This window comes from Paramormyrops kingsleyae, chromosome 21, assembly GCF_048594095.1.
Source record: "Paramormyrops kingsleyae isolate MSU_618 chromosome 21, PKINGS_0.4, whole genome shotgun sequence".
Taxonomy (NCBI): domain Eukaryota; kingdom Metazoa; phylum Chordata; class Actinopteri; order Osteoglossiformes; family Mormyridae; genus Paramormyrops; species Paramormyrops kingsleyae.
In genome coordinates this window covers 9,237,756-9,258,540 of record NC_132817.1, presented here as the reverse complement: position 1 = coordinate 9,258,540, position 20,785 = coordinate 9,237,756, and the positions used below count along the sequence as shown (strand labels likewise).

The 20,785-nt window shown below is 44.9% G+C and overlaps 1 protein-coding gene across 4 annotated transcripts in view; it reads right to left on the bottom strand.

The window, feature by feature from the left end:
* Positions 1 to 9,202: 9,202 nt before the first annotated feature.
* The window catches only part of abca4b (ATP-binding cassette, sub-family A (ABC1), member 4b), a 37,646-nt gene continuing 26,063 nt past the window's right edge, over positions 9,203 to 20,785 (bottom strand). For 3 of the 4 annotated variants that reach the window (XM_023840280.2, XM_072704079.1, XM_072704080.1), the window contains 15 exons: positions 19,816 to 19,985; positions 19,511 to 19,688; positions 19,309 to 19,424; positions 19,005 to 19,152; positions 16,604 to 16,727; positions 16,024 to 16,153; positions 15,331 to 15,451; positions 15,165 to 15,227; positions 14,729 to 14,835; positions 14,410 to 14,551; positions 13,955 to 14,089; positions 13,233 to 13,336; positions 11,826 to 11,918; positions 9,987 to 10,236; positions 9,203 to 9,640 (listed from right to left, as the gene is read on the bottom strand). In XM_023840280.2, coding sequence (XP_023696048.2) covers positions 9,488 to 9,640; positions 9,987 to 10,236; positions 11,826 to 11,918; positions 13,233 to 13,336; positions 13,955 to 14,089; positions 14,410 to 14,551; positions 14,729 to 14,835; positions 15,165 to 15,227; positions 15,331 to 15,451; positions 16,024 to 16,153; positions 16,604 to 16,727; positions 19,005 to 19,152; positions 19,309 to 19,424; positions 19,511 to 19,688; positions 19,816 to 19,985 — 2,034 coding nt within the window. In that variant the 3' untranslated portion in view covers positions 9,203 to 9,487. Of the gene's footprint in view, positions 9,641 to 9,986; positions 10,237 to 11,825; positions 11,919 to 13,232; positions 13,337 to 13,954; positions 14,090 to 14,409; positions 14,552 to 14,728; positions 14,928 to 15,164; positions 15,228 to 15,330; positions 15,452 to 16,023; positions 16,154 to 16,603; positions 16,728 to 19,004; positions 19,153 to 19,308; positions 19,425 to 19,510; positions 19,689 to 19,815; positions 19,986 to 20,785 lie in introns of those variants that run through there. The other variant, XM_072704081.1, reaches the window with a different exon arrangement.

The window sequence follows — 20,785 nt, the reverse complement described above, 5'->3', positions numbered from 1 at the left end:
TCTCCGGAGCCTGCGATCCGGAGGTCACTGGTTCAAGCCTGAGTCACTACCTCTACTATATTACGCTGATATGTTGACGCCTTAAGGGTTCACCGGTGCCGGCGACTTAGTGTGTTGCGCCACCATCCAGCCTCCGACCACCAACCCTTAAGGCGTCAACATATCACGATCTGCCGGATAACGTAGTATAGTAGAGGACGTGACTCAGGCTTGAACCAGCGACCTCCGGATCGCAGGCTCCAAGACACTTAGTGTGTTGCGCCACCGTCCAGCCTCCGACCACCAACCCTTAAGGCGTCAACATATCACGATCTGCCGGATAACGTAGTATAGTAGAGGTAGTGACTCAGGCTTGAACCAGCGACCTCCGGATCGCAGGCTCCAAGACACTTAGTGTGTTGCGCCACCGTCCAGCCTCCGACCACCAACCCTTAAGGCGTCAACATATCACGATCTGCCGGATAACGTAGTATAGTAGAGGACGTGACTCAGGCTGGAACCAGCGACCTCCGGATCACCGGTGCCGGCGACTTAGTGTGTTGCGCCACCATCCAGCCTCCGACCACCAACCCTTAAGGCGTCAACATATCACGATCTGCCGGATAACGTAGTATAGTAGAGGACGTGACTCAGGCTTGAACCAGCGACCTCCGGATCGCAGGCTCCAAGACACTTAGTGTGTTGTGCCACCATCCAGCCTCCGACCACCAACCCTTAAGGCGTCAACATATCACGATCTGCCGGATAACGTAGTATCGTAGAGGACGTGACTCAGGCTGGAACCAGCGACCTCTGGATCACCGGTGCCGGCGACTTAGTGTGTTGCGCCACCACCCACCAACCCTTAAGGCGTCAACATATCACGATCTGCCGGATAACGTAGTATCGTAGAGGACGTGACTCAGGCTGGAACCAGCGACCTCTGGATCACCGGTGCCGGCGACTTAGTGTGTTGCGCCACCACCCACCAACCCTTAAGGCGTCAACATATCACGATCTGCCGGATAACGTAGTATCGTAGAGGACGTGACTCAGGCTGGAACCAGCGACCTCTGGATCACCGGTGCCGGCGACTTAGTGTGTTGCGCCACCATCCAGCCTCCGACCACCAACCCTTAAGGCGTCAACATATCACGATCTGCCGGATAACGTAGTATAGTAGAGGACGTGACTCAGGCTTGAACCAGCGACCTCCGGATCGCAGGCTCCAAGACACTTAGTGTGTTGTGCCACCATCCAGCCTCCGACCACCAACCCTTAAGGCGTCAACATATCACGATCTGCCGGATAACGTAGTATCGTAGAGGACGTGACTCAGGCTGGAACCAGCGACCTCTGGATCACCGGTGCCGGCGACTTAGTGTGTTGCGCCACCACCCACCAACCCTTAAGGCGTCAACATATCACGATCTGCCGGATAACGTAGTATCGTAGAGGACGTGACTCAGGCTGGAACCAGCGACCTCTGGATCACCGGTGCCGGCGACTTAGTGTGTTGCGCCACCATCCAGCCTCCGACCACCAACCCTTAAGGCGTCAACATATCACGATCTGCCGGATAACGTAGTATAGTAGAGGTGTCAACATATCATGATATGTTCACTATATTACAGTTCGCGAATTTTTGTATGCGACCGGCTGTTAAAGTTAGACCATTGATATTATGAAGTTTGTTCGTTTTTGCGCACGACTCACCATGAGTCAGACCAATCATCGCTGAAACCATTGTAGTTCAAACTATGGTAGTTAAAAACTAACGTGGTTCAAACTACTGTGTTACGATGGTTTTGGGAAACAGTCGTACGTCGGATGTTGGTTAATTTGAACTGCCATAGTATGATGCATCGTTAATGCTAACTTCCATCGTTGTTTGGGAAAGGCACCCCAGAGCAGTAATAGCATCAACCAGGGGGGTAAGTCACAGGTGCAGCCTGTGAACTACACCTCCGCAGTCAAGCCTAGTGAAGCATGTCTATCATCATTTAATGTGGAATAATAAAAAATTAAATAAAAAAAACATTTAATCCAATCAAAATACAGAACATCAATAAATAATACAAGAAAACACAAATCACCAAAAAATACAAGACTAAAAAACACACTGATAAAACCCACTCTCAAAAATCATCCCATTTCCAAATCAAACATCCTCCCCCCAAAAAAAGAAACAAAAGGTCCAGAAATAAAAGTGGCAATCAAACCAGACGGGGCCAAGAATTCACAAGTAGCATCCAGTTCAAACCTTCCTAAACCGGGTTTACTATCGGAGCATCATAGAAACACATAGGCTGACTTGAATAATCTGATAAAAATTGAACTAGGGAATTCAGATGACTTGAGTAAATAAGAAACTTCACAGAGGCATGTATCCCTGCTTGAAAAAAAAAACAAACAAAAAAAAAAACAATTGATCCCTGCCCAAAACACAATAGAAAATAAGTAATGGTTATAATGGGAATTGCATTGGTTTTAATGGTGTATACTGGTATGTGATGGATTTTATCGGTGTTAAATCCTATTGGAAAAATGCCCAAAACATACTACAAAAGGAATTTTGTAATGGTTTTACTTGAAAAAGTTAATGGTTCATAATGGTATTATAATGGAAACCATTAGAATTTCTGTGATGATTTCTATTGGGCTTCTATTGTTTTGTTTTGTTTTGTTTTTTTTCAAGCAGGGAAACATGCCTCTGTGAAGTTTCTTATTTACTCAAGTGATCTGAATTCCCTAGTTCAATTTTTATCAGATTATTCAAGTCAGCCTATGTGTTTCTATGATGCTTCAAAAACATTATTTCTCTGTTCACGCTCCACATCATCTGCCAATGAATTCAACGATCTTATCAGATCTCCAGCCGCCATGTTTCAAACGATCTAAACGTAACACGCTTTTGCCAATACCCGCCTTGACGCAATGATTGCCGTAGGGTGGGCGTGGTCAGCTCGGAATGCATTTTCAAAGCCGCATTGAATTTTGCTACAAATATCCCACGGCGTCATGATGAAAATGCAATCGTAAGTGTCCTAACTGTTAGTCTAAATGCATTTAGGACAAATAACATTTAAATGATAATTTTGCTACTGTTTCTGCTTGGACACGTTACACATATCAAATCAATTTGGGTTATACATTTTCATTTTAATTTTGCTACTTATAAAGCATTAAAATAGTATGCACTTTACAACTTAAGACTACTGTTGGAAATGGCAAATGTAAATTATATAATTTAATTTTCAATTTCATTCTGCACCAAATTTTGCACGCGTGGAGGTGATGGAAAATGTAAATTTAAATACAGAATTCCATTGCCATTTTGAATTTTGCGTTGCCATTTTGAATATTGTATTGTCATTTTGCATATTGTATTGCCATTTTGCATATTGCATTGCAAATTGAATTTTGCTACACATATGCTTCCATAGATCTTCCTCCCTTCAGACTCCTATATAGGTATACATCACCCACCTTTGGCTCCAGGAGTGGTTCATTGGAAATGAAACCTTTGTACCTTTCGGCATTAAGAAGAATGACGTCTATTTCAGCCAGCGTAAACTCGGACTGTTTTTGCATGAAAGACATAATTTCTGAGTTCGTCACCACAACTACCACAATTATTGAGAGATTAGCCATGAGAGTGGCTGTTGAATGACAGTATTTTGAGAATATGTCTGTTATGAAGGACACTATGGTAAAATATTACCCTATTAGCCTCTTAAAAGGCTGTTGAGAGGTGAGCCTTGAAAAAGGCCGTTGGATGACAGATTTTGATGAATTACAAGAATAGTACTATGACAATATTGTAATATTATAGTATATATGTATAATGTTTGAATAAATAAATGTGTATATGTGTGTGTGTATATATATATATATATATATATATATATAATGACTACTATTATTATATTATAATTATTATAACTACTATAAATGGCACCAATAAAATGTAAATCTAAAGTAGTTGTTAAGAGATGAGCCGTGAAAAAGGCTGTTGAATTGAAATTGAATTTGCACTACTAATTTGTAAAGAATTACGGGACGCTGCGAACAGGACGACTGTCTCTTATCGCTGCTGGCGAAGTCTTAAATAGTTGAGTCCGTTATTTCGCTTAATTTCATTGGCCCGTTTCAGTCCTTTATTTTTTGTGATTGGCCATTTCCTTACTTCACCTTAAATTAAACATTTTTCCCTACCTGGAAAATATAGGGAAGCAATGTAAACATATATTAGAAGTTTAATGGTGAAAGTGTTTATGACCAGATATACGTGTGAGAAGTTTGGTGATTTTTGGTGGCTGTCTTGGTAGTTTAAGTTACATTAAGCCTTTTCCTTATAATGGGCGTCAATGGAGGGGAAAACGCTTTACGTAAAATAAAGTCCATATTCCTTGTATTTCGGTTTTGATATTTCGTCAGGTGAAAGTGTTTATGACCAGATATATGTGTGAGAAGTTTGGTGATTTTTGGTGGCTGTCTTGGTAGTTTAAATTACATTAAGCCTTTTCCTAATTATAATGGGCGTCAATGGAGGGGAAAACGCTTAACGTAGTATAAAGTCCATATTCTTAGCATTTAGGTTTAGATTCTTTGTCAGGTGAAAGTCTTTATGACCAGATGTGTGTGTGCGAAATTTGGTGATATTTGGTCGCTATTTTGGTACATTAAACCACATTAAGCTTTTTCAAATTAAGCGTTTTAGAATGTCCCACCTAAACTAAGATTTCTGTTTTTCTGATTTACAGTATGGGGAGAAATTCACCTGTAATCTTACCATTTTGTGGTGATTTTCGGTGCCGTTTAAACGCCGTCCTCTGCTGCCACCTAGTGCTGCTGCTTCAGCTACTCAGGAAATCTATAGAGTGCCATTTTCTGAATATTCTTAAATAAAGTTTATATTTTTTGGTTTCTGTCTCTCCCTGCTCAGAATAATTTATCACTATCATGCATGTTCAGTAGCCGGTTGGCAAAATTTATCGTGGGGAACCCCCTCCACTCTCAGCAATATTTATCGCCCCCCCATCCCTGCTTGGAGAATCAATTGTTGTCGTTCTAATAGAGTCTAAGTTTGTATTAACTAGCTGAAGTGACAATATTTTCCAAAAATACATATTCTCAAAAAGAAAGCATTGAGTAATATTTATGCTCAATGAAATACAACAGTGATCATGGGAGTAACACCTGAGTAAGACAGGAACCCTGTCAGGGTCACGTTGTGAAGAACATTATGATTTATGGTACAATGACTGTTACAGCCCACTGGCATGCATGTCTCTTTGGGTCTATAGTTAGACCATAACATAACAGTAAAAGGGTTCCTGGCTACGGAGGTGGTGACAGTGTTACTAAACCTTTCATATCGGTATGTTAATTTTAGATGGGACATTAAAGCTGACTGTGAACAAGCTTGTTTGCATCAAGTTTCAGCACAGGTAGAGCACTCCTCTGACACGCACAATCACTGGTACCCTGGGGACAGACAGGGCACTCCTCTGACACGCACAATCACTGGTACCCTGGGGACAGACAGGGCACTCCTCTGACAGACAGGGCACTCCTATGACAGACAGGGCACTCCTATGACAGACAGGGCACTCCTATGACAGACAGGGCACTCCTCTGACAGACAGGGCACTCCTCTGACACGCACAATCACTGATACCCTGGGGACAGACAGGGCACTCCTCTGACAGACAGGGCACTCCTATGACAGACAGGGCACTCCTCTGACAGACAGGGCACTCCTCTGACACGCACAATCACTGATACCCTGGGGACAGACAGGGCACTCCTCTGACAGACAGGGCACTCCTATGACAGACAGGGCACTCCTCTGACAGACAGGACACTCCTCTGACAGACAGGGCACTCCTATGACAGACAGGGCACTCCTCTGACACGCACAATCACTGATACCCTGGGGACAGACAGGGCACTCCTCTGACAGACAGGGCACTCCTATGACAGACAGGGCACTCCTATGACAGACAGGGCACTCCTATGACAGACAGGGCACTCCTCTGACACGCACAATCACTGATACCCTGGGGACAGACAGGGCACCCCTCTGACAGACAGGGCACTCCTCTGACAGACAGGGCACTCCTATGACAGACAGGACACTCCTCTGACAGACAGGACACTCCTCTGACAGGCAAGGCACTCCTATGACAGACAGGACACTCCTCTGACAGACAGGACACTCCTCTGACAGACAGGACACTCCTCTGACAGGCAGGGCACTCCTATGACAGACAGGACACTCCTCTGACAGGCAGGGCACTCCTCTGACAGACAGAGCACTCCTATGACAGACAGGGCACTCCTCTAACAGACAGGACACTCCTCTGACAGGCAGGGCACTCCTCTGACAGACAGGGCACTCCTATGACAGACAGGGCACTCCTCTGACAGACAGGACACTCCTCTGACAGGCAGGGCACTCCTATGACAGGCAGGGCACTCCTATGACAGACAGGACACTCCTCTGACAGACAGGGCACTCCTATGACAGACAGGGCACTCCTCTGACAGACAGGACACTCCTCTGACAGGCAGGGCACTCCTCTGACAGGCAGGGCACTCCTATGACAGACAGGGCACTCCTCTGACAGACAGGACACTCCTCTAACAGACAGGGCGCTCTTATGACAGACAGGACACTCCTCTGACACACAGAGTCACTGATATGATGTTGGAGGATCTCAGCCTATTAGATTTTAGGCGAACACTGCATCCTTTGAAAAAAAGACTGCATTTGTTTCCCACCCACATTCCGAATGGATTATATATTGATCTCTATGGGTTTTGTTAGCAGTATTCAGAGTGCTTGTACTGGAAATGTAATTCACTCTGATCATGCAGAGGTTGATATTGTACTGAAGACCTTAGATCAGGGGTAATCAATTAAAAGTCACTGAGGTCCAGTTATTAAATTTCGTCCAAGTAGAAGGTCCGAACCGAAGGTCATCTTGTGTCTTATAGCCTTCCCCTTATAGCAAATAAATTCAAGGCCTTTATTTCAGATTAAAGAAAACAGAAACCTCAGAATAAAATAAATTTTAAAAGTGCAGAGTGGAATACCTCCTTTTTCTCTTAAATTAAAGAGGTCCCAACCTGAAGAATTGAAGGCCTACACTTCAAGTAAAAAAGTCAACTCAGAAAACAATAACTAAAAAATGCAAACACAACATTGACTTAACATTTTCTCTTCTTTGTTCTTAAAATAAGGAGGTCCCAGCCTAAAAACAATTGAGGGCTTACTTTTCAAGTAAAAAAGTCCACATCTTCAGAAAAAAGGGCTTTTTAGGGGGGGAAATGCAAACAGAGCTTTGAACATTTTTCTTTGAACTTTCCTCTTTTAATTCTTCTTTTTTTTTTTTTATGAGAGAAATGGGCATGTGGCTGCCCTGCCAGTAATTTAGATCTTGGTTGGAATGGAGTTAGTGCCATTCTCATGCAGATATGTAGGTGTTCATTGTTGAGCCTAGAACAGTACTTGTTTTTGATCATGTTCATAGTGGAAAAAGCTGACACAGCTGTAAGTCGATCCAAACATAGTCAAGGCTTGCAGTGCTACTTTGGTTAGACCAGGGAACACACTCTCAGAAATAGTCTGTAACCAGAAAGTAGCAGAGTCTCAAAATGCTCTCTTAATGCAGCATTTCCTTGCAGATGAATGAGCTCAAGCTGTAGAGATCCTGCATGTGCCCACTTGAATGTCTGAGTCGCCTCCTTTGGAAATCCTCTGATGAGGAAAGGATTCTGGATTAGCAGGAGGAGCTGCTGCCCAAGGCAGAAGCTGTTGAACCTGTTACTGAAATTTCCAATCAGCTTCTTAATGAAGTCAAGATAGGGAGAAAAATCTCTCTCACCCTGAATCTGTTCCTGCAGTTTTGGGAAGTGTTCACACTCTCCTTCAAGATCTTCTTTGAAAATGTCCAGCTTCCTCTGGAAAGAGCGAGCAGCTGTCATCAAATCAGAAACGGAATTGTTTTGGCCCTGCAGCTTTAAACTGAGCTCATTAAGATGTGATGTAATGTCAACCAAAATGGCAAGCCGAAACAGATGTTAACTTATAATCAAGTGGGACAGCCCACTTTATTCCCTTTTCGCATTAATGGTGTTAATTGTCACTTTGAAATGATACTGACATGAGTGGATAGTGTAATGTTAATGTTCAGTTGATATGTTGCAGTCATTTGGTTACATGGTACTGATCATTTGAAAGAACCCATCACAGATGTACCAAACCACATACATTATGTGATGGTACTGAACTAGGACTGAGTACCTTACTCTCAGGAAAGATACAGAGATCCTGGCCAATGGCTGAGGCCGCTGTGGACTGTTATCGTGCACAATGACACTCACGGCAACCATGTGACGTTAAGAGGAGACAGACGTCACATGTGGAACTGCTTACAGCAGTGTATCTTGTGTTACTTTTATATGGACTGCTGCCTCCTATTCGGACCACCAGGACAATACTGTGCAATGAGCATAAGGTGGATTGGTGATATCAATGTCGGGATGTCATTTCTTCTAGGGGGGGAGAGTGTAAGGATCTGGCTGTTTTATGCCTATCCCAGGCTACCCCCATAATATTTTATTTATATTTGAGATGACTTGTTATGTTTGGCCACACTTTGAACTGAAGGAAAGAAATTTACCACCGCAACTTGCAGTTCACGCACAGTACTTTCCTCTCACCACTCCCGCAGCCAAAGTAGCGTTCACAAGCGGGCATCCACGCTGCTAACCCGCTAACTGTTTGTATGTGATTGCAGGTAAGCAAAGAAGCCACAAAAGCATATGCGAGGGGAATGGCGTAATAGATGTAAACAGTGAGAAAGCGAGTAATGTTTTCTTATTTTAAAAGGAAGCGTATGTGAAACTTGTACCGTATAAAGGCGGAATCGGCTTAATGGCGTTCGCATAAAATGCATCTAGTGACGGTGGTGAATGGCTGGAGGAATAGTTAGTAACCTAGCTTGTATTAGTGTACTAGATATTTTCAGGCAATGGATGGTTGGTTAATTGGTGTGGATGTGTTCCATGTTTATTTGGCGCAGCATTTTGGCTCAGACTAAACGCAGCCAAAGTAGCGTTCACACGCGGGCATCCACGCTGCTAACCCGCTAACTGTTTGTAGGCTATGTGATTGCAGATTTTGCAATAAAAGGAAAAAGGACAAACGCCACACGGAGTATTAATTTATTCAAGTGTGCTACAATATTACCGGCGTTAGATAATATTACCCCGCGGGTGTTTGATGCGAAAGTACGCGGACAGAAACGCCGGTCGCGCGACACCCGCAGCTATCGATAACACTCGCGCTGTCAATTAACAAGGACAGACAAGTACTCATGTAGACTGAGAAAAAAATAAAGTTAAAAATAAATAATAAACGTAGTTTTTCGTTACAGATGTTTCCTCGCTGAGGGCCTTTCCCATCTCTGCAGGGGTCCTATACCTCTGATAACATTTAGTCATTATTCCTAACTATTCTTCCCCTTCGGGATGTCTTTCCTTTGAGCGGAGTGATCTTTGTCCCTCGGCGCCCCCCGGCTGCCCGTGGGTGTAACACCAGGTTATCCTCCTCTCCCAACTGCTGCTGTTTGGCGAAGTTTACAAAAACCTGCAGTTTGTACCCAAAAAAACAAAGAAAGTAGAACTTAAATTAAAGAACCCCCTACGCATACAGATAGCTTTGAGTAAACAGACTAGAGGGGGGCATGTTAACAATTATTGAGCGGACACTTTATCCAAAGTTGTGAAAGCAGGAGCAGTTGGTGGTTAAGGACCTCGCTCAGTGGTGAAATCATTCTGCTGTCCCTGAGATCTGAACCGATGACCTTCTGATCATGGGCATAGTGTCGTAATCCACTAAGCCACATGCTGGCCCTAATGGAGAACGGTTCTCAAAGGTGGAAAATCCGGAGAGATGAATGACTGGCGGTACCCGTTCAGTGACGTTATCGTACCTGGTCAAGCGTCGTCTGGGAGACTGAGTAGTCCTCGATGTTGAGCTTCTCCTTGTTGGTCAGCACCAGCTGGAAGATGCGGGCCAGCGAGCAGACGGGGACCTCGTACTGCAGCGTGCTGTGGTGCTTCTCTCTCTGCACGCAGCCCGGGAAGCTGCTCTCCATGAAGGCTTCAGCCGGCCGGAGGTCCGGGCTCACCCCAGCACTGCCGGGCCTGATCTTCATGGTGACCACGTAGCCGTCACCGAACCTGTCCACCGGGCAATGTGGGCGCATGTGAACATGGAGGAGCAGCTCCCACAGGAGATACAAGCCTCAAATCTGAACCTGCTTATGTATTTTTAAAACAGTGTTTCTCATCTCAGTCCTCAGGAAGCCCTAGATTTGGATTTCCCCGTTTCAGTCCTGGAGGGCAAGAGTCCAAGTGCAGATTTCAGCTGCTCAGACACACCTAATAAACCGGGCAATCAGCTGACTAAGATGTGTTTGAGCAGGAAATCTACAAACTGTGTTGGACTCTTTCCCTCCAAGACCAGAACTGGGGAGCCCTGCCCTAGATAGACCACATTTGTGCTCCCAGCCAATCAAGAACACCAAGTGTGCTCCCAGCCAATCAAGAGCACCTAGTGTGCTCCCAGCCAATGAAGAACACCTAGTACTTTGTATAGAGGTGTTGGGCACTGGGAGAGAGCAGAAATGTGGTGCGGGGTCCCCAAGGACTAGGATGAGAGACACCGTTTTAAAGACTACTTCTAATTATAAATGTCATTTAGCTAACTGAGGAAGCCACATGCTGCTTGGATTTGGTGAGCCAGACTGTACTAGAAGCATTAACCTATACAGACACTCCTCTACTTACGAATGAGTTACATTCCGAACAGCCGTTCATAACTTGAAATGTCCAAAAGTCGACATTTAACAACTGCGCAGCGGGAGTAGCAGCTAGAAGTCAAACTAGTCGGAATTAGCGCACAGAAAAACAAACTGATGTTGCAGAAAGGTGTGATGGCCTGAGCGAGAGCACCGGCAAAACCCATGGGGTCGGCCACCAAAGACAGGAGGACAGCAGGCGGGACTCCAAAAATACATTTCTTTTATTACAAAAAACAAGATTCCATGCCTCCTTCTTGAAGAACCGAACGCACAAAAAGGGGGAAAAATGGAGGGAGGAAAAAAAAATAAAGGAGGGATGTATCTGCACACTTAACAACACCAAACTATGGGCAGCCCTTTCCTTTTTATACCTTAAACCAAACCTCCCTATATAATGGTGTCCAGCACCATCACAACCTCAAAAGGGTGAGGAACACGGTTTACTAGACATTAAACAAGCACAACCCATCACCTCTTAACATCTTTTTTTCTTAAAAGCATAATCCACATAGTTTACTTAACTACCAAAATTCAACATTTTATTTTACCACGTAATCCCCTACCATCACACCAAACAAAATATCCCCTTCCATATTGAAGTCCAATTTTCTTGGTTCCCCATAAAACATCCACGTTTCCCATGGGACTCTTTTGCTGGTTGCACTTTCCCTGGTAAGTTAGATAGACATATGCAGAACTAACCTGTTCTTCACTTCAATCCATACATTTAACTAGTCAATAAAACCATGTTATACCAAGTACCATGATGTCACTTGAGTGTTACTATGGGTCCACCTTAGCTGCTCGACAGCTTGGGGCATTTTACCCGGGTCAGGGCCGTCACAATAGGAAACGGGAGCCCAATGAACGCAATTTGGACTTACAGTCCTCTTCATTCGTATAGCTTGAAAGTTTGTAAGTAGAGGAGCGTCTATTTCTGTGTGCTTAGCCGGCCAATGGACTTACTTGTATTTTAGGTGCTGGATTGTGCCGAGACATTTGAAGGTCCCATTGACCATGATAGCCAGGCGGGTGCAGAGCGCCTCACATTCCTCCATGCTTAGCAGAGCGCAGAGAGGAGGAAAGGCTACTGTTAGAACTGAGACAGCATCCCACCAAGCACCCACACACACAGCATGCTCTGGAAGCCAGGCAGCCTTACGGATATTTCACAGGCATATGACCAGATGCCTATTAAAGAACGGCTTAAGTCAGGGGTGGCCAATCTTATCCGCAAAGGGCCGGTGTGTATGCAGGTTTTTGGGATAATCTTTAGGTCAGCTGTTCAAAGCCAGGTGTGAGGACTCTTCAGCCAATCAGTCCTCTAATTAGGGAGTTGCAGAGAAAACCCGCATACACAGCGGCCCTTTGCGGATGAGATTGGACACTCCTGACTTAAGTGGCCCTTGAAACGCAGCTGAGGTTGATGTTTAACCCTCTGGGGTCTAGGGGTAGGAAACACACTTTCACTGACTGGAACATGATCACACATTTCTTCAAATATCATAAACTTAATTCATGGCAAATAAATAATTTCTTATATATTTGTTTTGGCATTAAACTCATCTTTATCTTAGTGTACTTTGTAAATATGTCAGATTTATATCAAGTTTGTAATTTTACATCAAAGTATAGACATTGCAAAATGCAGTTTGGAACAATTGCAGACACATTATAAAAGTACATAGTACTAATGCTGGCAGCTTGTTTTGATCCAAGATATCTGATCAACAAAGTCTTGGCTACATGAAGATGACTAAACGGTGTAGTTGCAACATTCAGTTGGATAAATAAATTAGAAAAACCGAATTCATGTCACTATTTCTAGCTCCTTTCAATGAATATGTAGCAACTTTCATGTGTATGAATGAGCCACGTTCCCCCCACCCCCCTTTTATGGCGCTGATGGGGATGTATCTGGATCGCGTTTCACCGTTGCGCTGTTCATCAAATTACCATGCGAATGCGATCTGAATACGCGCTAACGCGGCTATTTAGAATGTGAATAGCGATCTTCGGGTGACAGCGGTACTACACGCCTCCGATGCAGGTAAAACAAAGTAAGGTGACATGGGTTAATTTTTTGCCGATTTAAGCTAATTTTATCAAATTTAATACTTCCGACAATGGACAATTTGAAAAGACGACAGATTACAGATTTAGTCAGCGTTTTTTTCACGTTTCTATAATAAGATTTCAGCGAGTTATGAACTGAAATACACGAGAAAGACACTCGGCATCGCCAACGATGCCGTCGACTCCAGCCTGTTTCTTTCATTGCCGTTTGCAAAGGGCGAGAGAGTGGCTCAATTAACCTGCGAAAACAGCTGAGTTACACGCCTGAGAGACACGAGGGTGGTGTGGGCGACTTGCCTGTGAGATGTGAGGACCACAGCTCGCCGATCCTGAATGACACTCAAGATGGAGTTCCACAGGAAGCGACGGGAGTGTGGATCCATGCCGGTGGTAGGCTCATCCTTAAGTTATACACACATGATACCGTGTTGTAACAGTCTGTGCGATGCTAGAAGTTTACCTATATTAGCAGATACTTTTGTCCAAAGCAACAAACAACTGAGAAAGGAGTCAGTTCCTGGAGCTTGATCTTGATCAAGGACCAAGCTGTGAAATCTGGGATAAAACAAAAATGTGCATATGTTCAGTGTGCCCCGAGGACTGGTTTGGGGAACACTGTCCTAAGGTACTGTTAGAAAGTCTGTCATGGGAACTTGGTTACTAGGTGATTTTTCCCTCCCTTGTCTTTGTAGAGGTCCTACCCTACCCGACACCCGCTGAGCCATACACTGCCTTAGCTACACCAATACGCAGATCAGCTAAGCAGAACACTTAGATTGGGGGTGTTTCCCTGCCCCCTGTAATGAAGCGACCCCACGCTTGATCCTGGAGGGCCGGAGCCCTGTGTAGCTTAGCTCTTTCCCTGTTCCATCACAAACGATTTAGCTTATGAGCTCTGTGGTAATTAGCACAAGGAGTTGAATCAGGTGTGTTAAATGAAGGTAAACCAAAAACTGTGTAGGGCTCTGGCCCCCCAGGACTGGAGTCTGACACCCCTGGGTTACATGAAACCTGCTCACCAGCAGGACCAGAGATGGGCAGCCGATCATGGCTATAGCCGTCGAGAGCTTGCGCTTGTTTCCACCGCTGTAGGTACCGGCGTTGCACTCTGCATACTTAGACAGACCCAGTTTCTGGACAGCCCACTCTGCCACCTAGAGGACAGCCAGAATTAGCAGAAATGGATGTAGTTACTTCTCAGACTCTCTGAGAAAGCCCCTGTGGTGCCCTAGGCCAATTTCACCGCCAGTGCCCCCTACTGAAGGAGAGGAATAGTCGGCTTGCTGAGTCAGCACCCTCTCAGAAGATGGTGCCCCAAGCTGTTGCCTATGTCAGCCCTAATGTTTAGTCCTGCACTGCTCAGCAATAGGTGGATACAAATTTATGTCTGGCTATGGGACATGACTTGAAGTAGGCCGACACCTGTAATATACAGCTGTATGTGGTGCAAGGTGGGTCTGGAGGTCCTGCTCACCCTGCCAATCTCAGACTCGGGCACCCCACGGAGGCGAGCGTAGAGATGGAGGTGCTCCCGTCCAGTCAGGAGCTCGTCGATGGCGTCAAACTGGGGACAGTAGCCCATGTTCTGGTGGACGTCAAGGATGTTGGTCAGAATGCTGAGGGATGAGGAGACAGCAGGGATAAGCATCAGGGTGCTTGGTTCTATATTGAGTCGGCACAGTTTAGCGTCACTTAGGAAGTGACACCATGGTGAAGTTCCAGTTCAGAGGAAAACTCAGCCTGTGGCCAAACTTATGTTGAGATTGGTGCCGACCATCCACACTGCCTGCTACCTGTAACCGGCGACGGAAGCGTCCCCAGAGCTGACATCCGTGTCTCCCGTCAGCATCTTGAAGGTGGTTGTCTTCCCGGCTCCGTTAACGCCGAGGAGACCAAAACACTGGGAGGAAGATTGAGAACATCACAGGGGGTTTTGAGGAGGAGTATGGTACCTCCGGAATGACGTCACTGGAGCATGGGATGAGCACGGTGCTGTGAATGTGAATGAAGGGGCTATAAATAAGAACTGTGGTAATATACACACACACAGGCATCTATTTTCCATTTTTATTGTTAAGGCTTTTAATGATGTAATCCACACTTTTTTAAAAATTGCTGGCTGCTAAGAAAAAAATGGATTAAATTTGTTGTCCTCAACCATTAGTACAGCAGGGCATGATTACGGAAACTGTGTTTGTTGAAAAGAGGTATAGAAAGTGAGGTAGGTACCTCCCCTGCAGGTACGCCCAGGCATATGCCATCCACTGCCGGCCTCGTCTGGCCCATGTAGGTCTGCAGGGAGGTCAGAGGTGGATATGAGTCAATACAGGGGGGGGGGGGGGGCATCGGGAATTAACTTTTACCCCAAGCCCAACCATAACCCTTGGAGTCTCACCTTGCACAGGTCCTTCATCTGTAGGATGTCATTCTTGCTCCTGCCAGTATGAAGCCTCTCCCGCTCTTGGGTGACATCATCATCTTCGTCTATTTCGATTGGTCCCTTGAGGTCTGACAACCTAGACAATGAAATATCATTCCAAACACCTGTAACGTAACAAAGGTCTTTTCTTGCTGCTTGCCTCTGAGTTTAAAACACAAACAAAGATGAGCTGGGCTACATTTGTGTTCATTGGCAGAGGGGAAAAAATGAGGGTGTAATGAAAGATAAAATGATGGGTAACAGGGTAGCTTAGCTAAAATAATTTGCCACAGTAGAGCTAATACCACAGTCTAGTGTCCCAATAATCTTAATATAAGTACACAAATCCAACGTGATCAGGACTTCTTTACCTTCATCAAATGTGGCCAAGCTAGGCCATTAATCTTAATGCAATAAAAAATCCATTGAATAAAGAATTTGTTGCACTTACCTATGGAGCTGTGGCATATTAGACTACTGCAATAAACACTTTACATTGAGCTAATCACTGTAGATCTAGCTGAAGAAGTCACTGCTAAAACAGATATGCTTTTTGTATATTCTGGTTTGTTTCTATAATACAAAACAGCAGGGCCTGAAAATGGAAAAACCGACAGAGAGCGGGCATCCGTTTAGACAGCTAAAACACCTCAGGCCCCCGTCACTCACCAGTGATCGAGGTAGAAGCGGTACTGGATCAGGATATTTAAGGTGGAGTATGCAAGGCCTTCCACTGCCATGAACACCAGGTTCTTTCCCACAAAATCCCATCGGAAGGGATTAGGACTATGTTCTTCCCCTGGGAGGAGGTGCAAACCATGTAGTAACATGCAAAAAAATTTAAAAGGCAAAAACTTCAATAACATTGAAGCTATCCTATGCTGCATATAGCATAATATGTGCAAGGAGTATCCATCCATTCTCTATAAGCACTATTCCTGTTCAGGGTTGAGGGAGGGGGGGTGGCCTCAGAGGGCACACTTCACTTGCACATGCATACCTAGGGGCAATTTGGTAAATCCATTTCACCTGTGTGTTTTTGGACTGGGGGGGGGGAACGGAGAACCCAGAGGAAAACCCACAACGACACTGGGGCGAACATGCAAACTCCACACACCTGGAGTCATGGTAGACACTGGAATACTGCACACAGGTGTGAGGCTAACCACTGCAGCACCTTGCTGAGCCTTACTCCAGAAATCCCCCCAGATAAATGTCTTAAAGAGCACTTAGACATTGGCAGAGTCACCGAAGCGGGCGTAGACGTCGGTCACGGCCTGGTTCATGGCCATGTCGATCAGACCGCGGCCCAGGCAGAAATGGGGAAACAGCAGCAGTGCCTTCTTCAGCAGCTCGTTGAACTTGAGTAGGGCCTAAAGAGAAGCATGAGGAACAGAGGTAGACATTCCAGGTCCAGAAAGTGCAAATCCAGCCCATGCTTTTCTTTTGACCAACCAGTTGAGTTTTCAGTGACTGTGGGTGCGTTTCTGGTCCTGACGCAATGCATCATGGTTAGATTTTTTTGTCCGACTTCAGCCGGCGCTGCAAAACGTCACCATGTCACATGGTACAAAAACCTCACGAGAGCAAGACGATTTAAAACAGATCGTGCAGCACCTCTCAGTTGGCTGCACAAACTGGAACCGCCTCTGTGACGACACAACTTTGCCCTTATTGGCTGAAGAGTTTAGTTACACGCATGACGTTTGTCTCTCAGGCAGTTCCGATGCGTAATCTGCTATTTCTCCCGAATATCACGTAAAGCAGTGAGAACTGGTTTTCAGTTAATTTACCTGGTAAAATAAAGTTTAAATAAATGACATAAATGCTCTAATAGTACATGTAACTTAGTGGTTTATTTATTATTAGTTACTGTAATGTTGCGCTGTTTTATTTGGTTAATCGTCCAGTCTGTGAAGAAGGCATTCAAGTAAGAATTGCATTGTAATCTGTACATGACAATAAAAACTATGACTCCATGAAATACATGTATTTGATCTTTTTCCTGGCAGCTATCTTTTTACACAGGGTCACTATACACAACAGTTTTTTTCCACTGCTAACAGTTTGGATCATCATCAACAGTTGGTTATTGTAAAAGAAGTAATGTGCACGCAGGTGATATTTGTATAGATTTATCTACACCCTTCTGGCAGTGCGGCCATTGCAGTCAGATCTCGCAGACTACGAGGAGTAGAAGTTGTCCGACTTGGCTGCAGTCAGTTTATACTCCACCCCTGCAGCCGCCGGCAGATCACGCTCTACGTCACGTCAGCTGCTGACAGACCTAAGTCCAAGTCGAACACATCCTGTGACACTGTACTCAGCCAGTTGGTTGAAACAGAAATCTTGGTCTGGATTTTTACTTTCTGGACCTGAACTATCTGCCTCTGATAAGGACACACTCACCCCAATGCTGCATGTTGATACCCACCAACAGTGCTCATAGACAGTCGTTTGAATCCTTCCTAAATTATATAAAAATGTTGTTTAAGATATCTGCACCTATCCTCCACCTTTGTTTGTCAGTAGCTGTGTCACCTGTAGTTCTCTCTGAAACCAAGCAGGTTTTGGCCTGATTAGTGTTTGGATGGGAGACCAACTAGGATGTTGTGTTGAGCTGTGCATCTTGGTGGGGTAAAATTGGTATCGAAGTGTAAATTTTTCATGTCATAAAGTGTTTTTTTAAGTTACAGTGTAGGGGGGGGGGCTGATGTCCTGGCTAAGGTCAGTCTGGCCTATAGTCACCTGTCATGTCTGTTGTGGGGCAGCTTGGGATGGAGGTGTTGGCCTGTCTTGCTCAGGTTTGGGGGTGTCTGCCCTTTTGGACTGGGGGCTCGCTGGTGATGTGGATTTGAGCCCTGGTCCTGGGGTGTGCTAACCACATCACCATGGGGCCGGCCTCCACCCTTGCCCCTTCACCACCTCAGCTACTGTGTGGTGACACTCAGTTCTGTTCTTGCCATTTTGTTTAATTACTTAATTGCAATTGTAGTCACTGGCACTCAACGGGATACTAAACACAAATGTTTGGTGTTTTTTATTATTGCAAAGGTGTTACTAATGAACTTTTTATATTCAGAACAGCTCTTTTAAAACTATAGTTTGGGTTTCAATTTAATACTACTTACTTAAAACTACTGGTTGTTTTTAATGTGATATATATTGTCTGTAAACAAATAAATAAAGTAATGACTTTTGTTATAAAACTAATAAATTTGCAATATACTGACTTAAGCAAGTGACCCAGGACTTTCTGTGAGAACTCTAAATCACAAGGCACGACCTGAGGACATCCACTGCGGGGACCCCGACATCAGACAAACGCCAGCGTGGTGATCGGTGTGTGCCTCAGCTGGCTAAGCCTCCGTGTGCGACCTGAAGGTTGCTGGTTCAAACCCAGCCTTGGCCGAGGCCCTTAACCCCCAGCTCTGGGGGAGCTGCTTTGCGTGGCTGCCCTTCATGGACAAGCTTGCAAGAAAGGGTATGTAAGAAGGTAATTTCCCCAAGGGGATTATTAAAAGCTATCAAATATTACATTTAAATATTATTAAAAACCAGCATATAGATAAGCTATGGAACTGATTGTCACCCAACCAGGAAGTCAACTGACTGATTAAGAAATGCATTGTGGGATAGCTGCCCTGTACCTGGTTGTTCTCGAACAGCTCCAGTATGAAGGTGATAGCACTGCTGTTGATGCCAATGAACAGGTTGATGCAGGACAGTGAGACGTAGGCTGTGCTGGGGATGTTGAAGATGTAGGACATGGGGTACATCATCGGCGTCACCGACCACCTGGGGGGGGGGACGGTTCAGCTACATTTAAGAACTGGCATCAGATACAGGCTGCAGTACCTGAAAATCTCAAATGATCTGTGATTTCTACGTATTACTAATCATCTCATCTTGGACCAACAAAACAATGTTGGCAGTAACATTGCAGTGACATACCCATACAACAAAAGCAGAGACACAAGGGCGGGGAGGTTGGTTGGAGAGGTGTAGCACTTCTTATCGAAGCCTATGAAGATGCTGACGACCACAGCAGTACTCAGCGAATAGTTCAGCTGTGAAGAAAGGAAGAGAGCAGCGTCGAATGCGAGCAAAATCGCTTGCGATGTGCAACAAATGAAAATGCGTCGCAATAACTGACCATGTCCCAGAAGAAATTAGCCACCCAGTAGACCAGGGGACTGACTCCACTGACAAACTGAAGGTGCTTGGCTTTGGTCACCCTCTCCTGGATCAGATAGAGTACAAAGCTGGCTGGGATGAAGGACATGGCAAAGATCACACAGATGGCTACCACTGCGTCCACAGACGTCGTTAGCCTGTGGGATGGAGGAAGCACAGTGAACTCATGAGACTCAGGCATAGATATTCAGGTGCAAAAGCAGCCAAACATGCTCCAGAGAGCAATTCCAGCGTTGGATACTTAAAAGAGGGTCGGACACTCACACAGTGACTTCAGACAGCTGTTCCTTGGTCAGGTTGAGCGGGTGGTTGATAGCGGTGATGCCGTAATCTGCCGGGTTGGCGCTTAGTGGCAGGTTTGCCCTGAGGATGGCATTGTTGGCCACGTTCAGGAAGGAGCCCATGGAATGCCAGCCCTTGTTATTGAACCACACCTGCCACAAGCGGGAAGAGGAAACCGAAATGCATTATTAATACAGTGGTACCTCGGTTCTCGAACTTAATCCGTTCCGGACTCCGGATCGAATCCTAAAAAGTTCGAGTTCTGATCAAATTTTCCCCATAAGAAATAATGGAAAACCAATTAATTGGTTCCCGGCCCCCCAAAATTATACCTAAATATGTTTTTTTTTTTTTTTTTTTTTAGCATTTAAACACATAATGAACAGGATAAAAGAAGAAGAGCATTTTTTCTTAATGGCTTCCAAAACGATAAAGATCTTATCCCAACATTACCCCTGTCCTGCCCCGATCGTGTGGGATCCCCAGGTGATCAGCTGTTTCTGGTTGTTGTCATTAGTCCTCTGTATTACGTCCGCGTTTCAGTTTGTTTCCCCAGTCCGGTCATTGGGTGCGTTCGACTTGCTTACAGCGCTAGCTTAAAGCAACGCATTCTGATCCTGACGCAGTGCATTACGGTTAGATGCATTGCGACCTCTCACCCGGCTGCACAAACTGAAACCGCCTCTGTGACGACACACCTTTGCCCTTATTGGCTGAAGAGTTTAGTTACATGCATGACGTTTGTATCCCAGGCAGTTCCGATGCATAATCTGCTATTTCTCCCGAATATCACGTAAAGCGAAGAACTGGTTTTCAGTTAATTTACCTGGTAAAATAAAGTTTAAATAAATTACATAAATGCTCTAATAGTACATGTAAGTTAGTGGTTTATTTATTGTTAGTTACTGTAATGTTGCGCTGCTTTATTTGGTTAATCATTCAATCTGTAAAG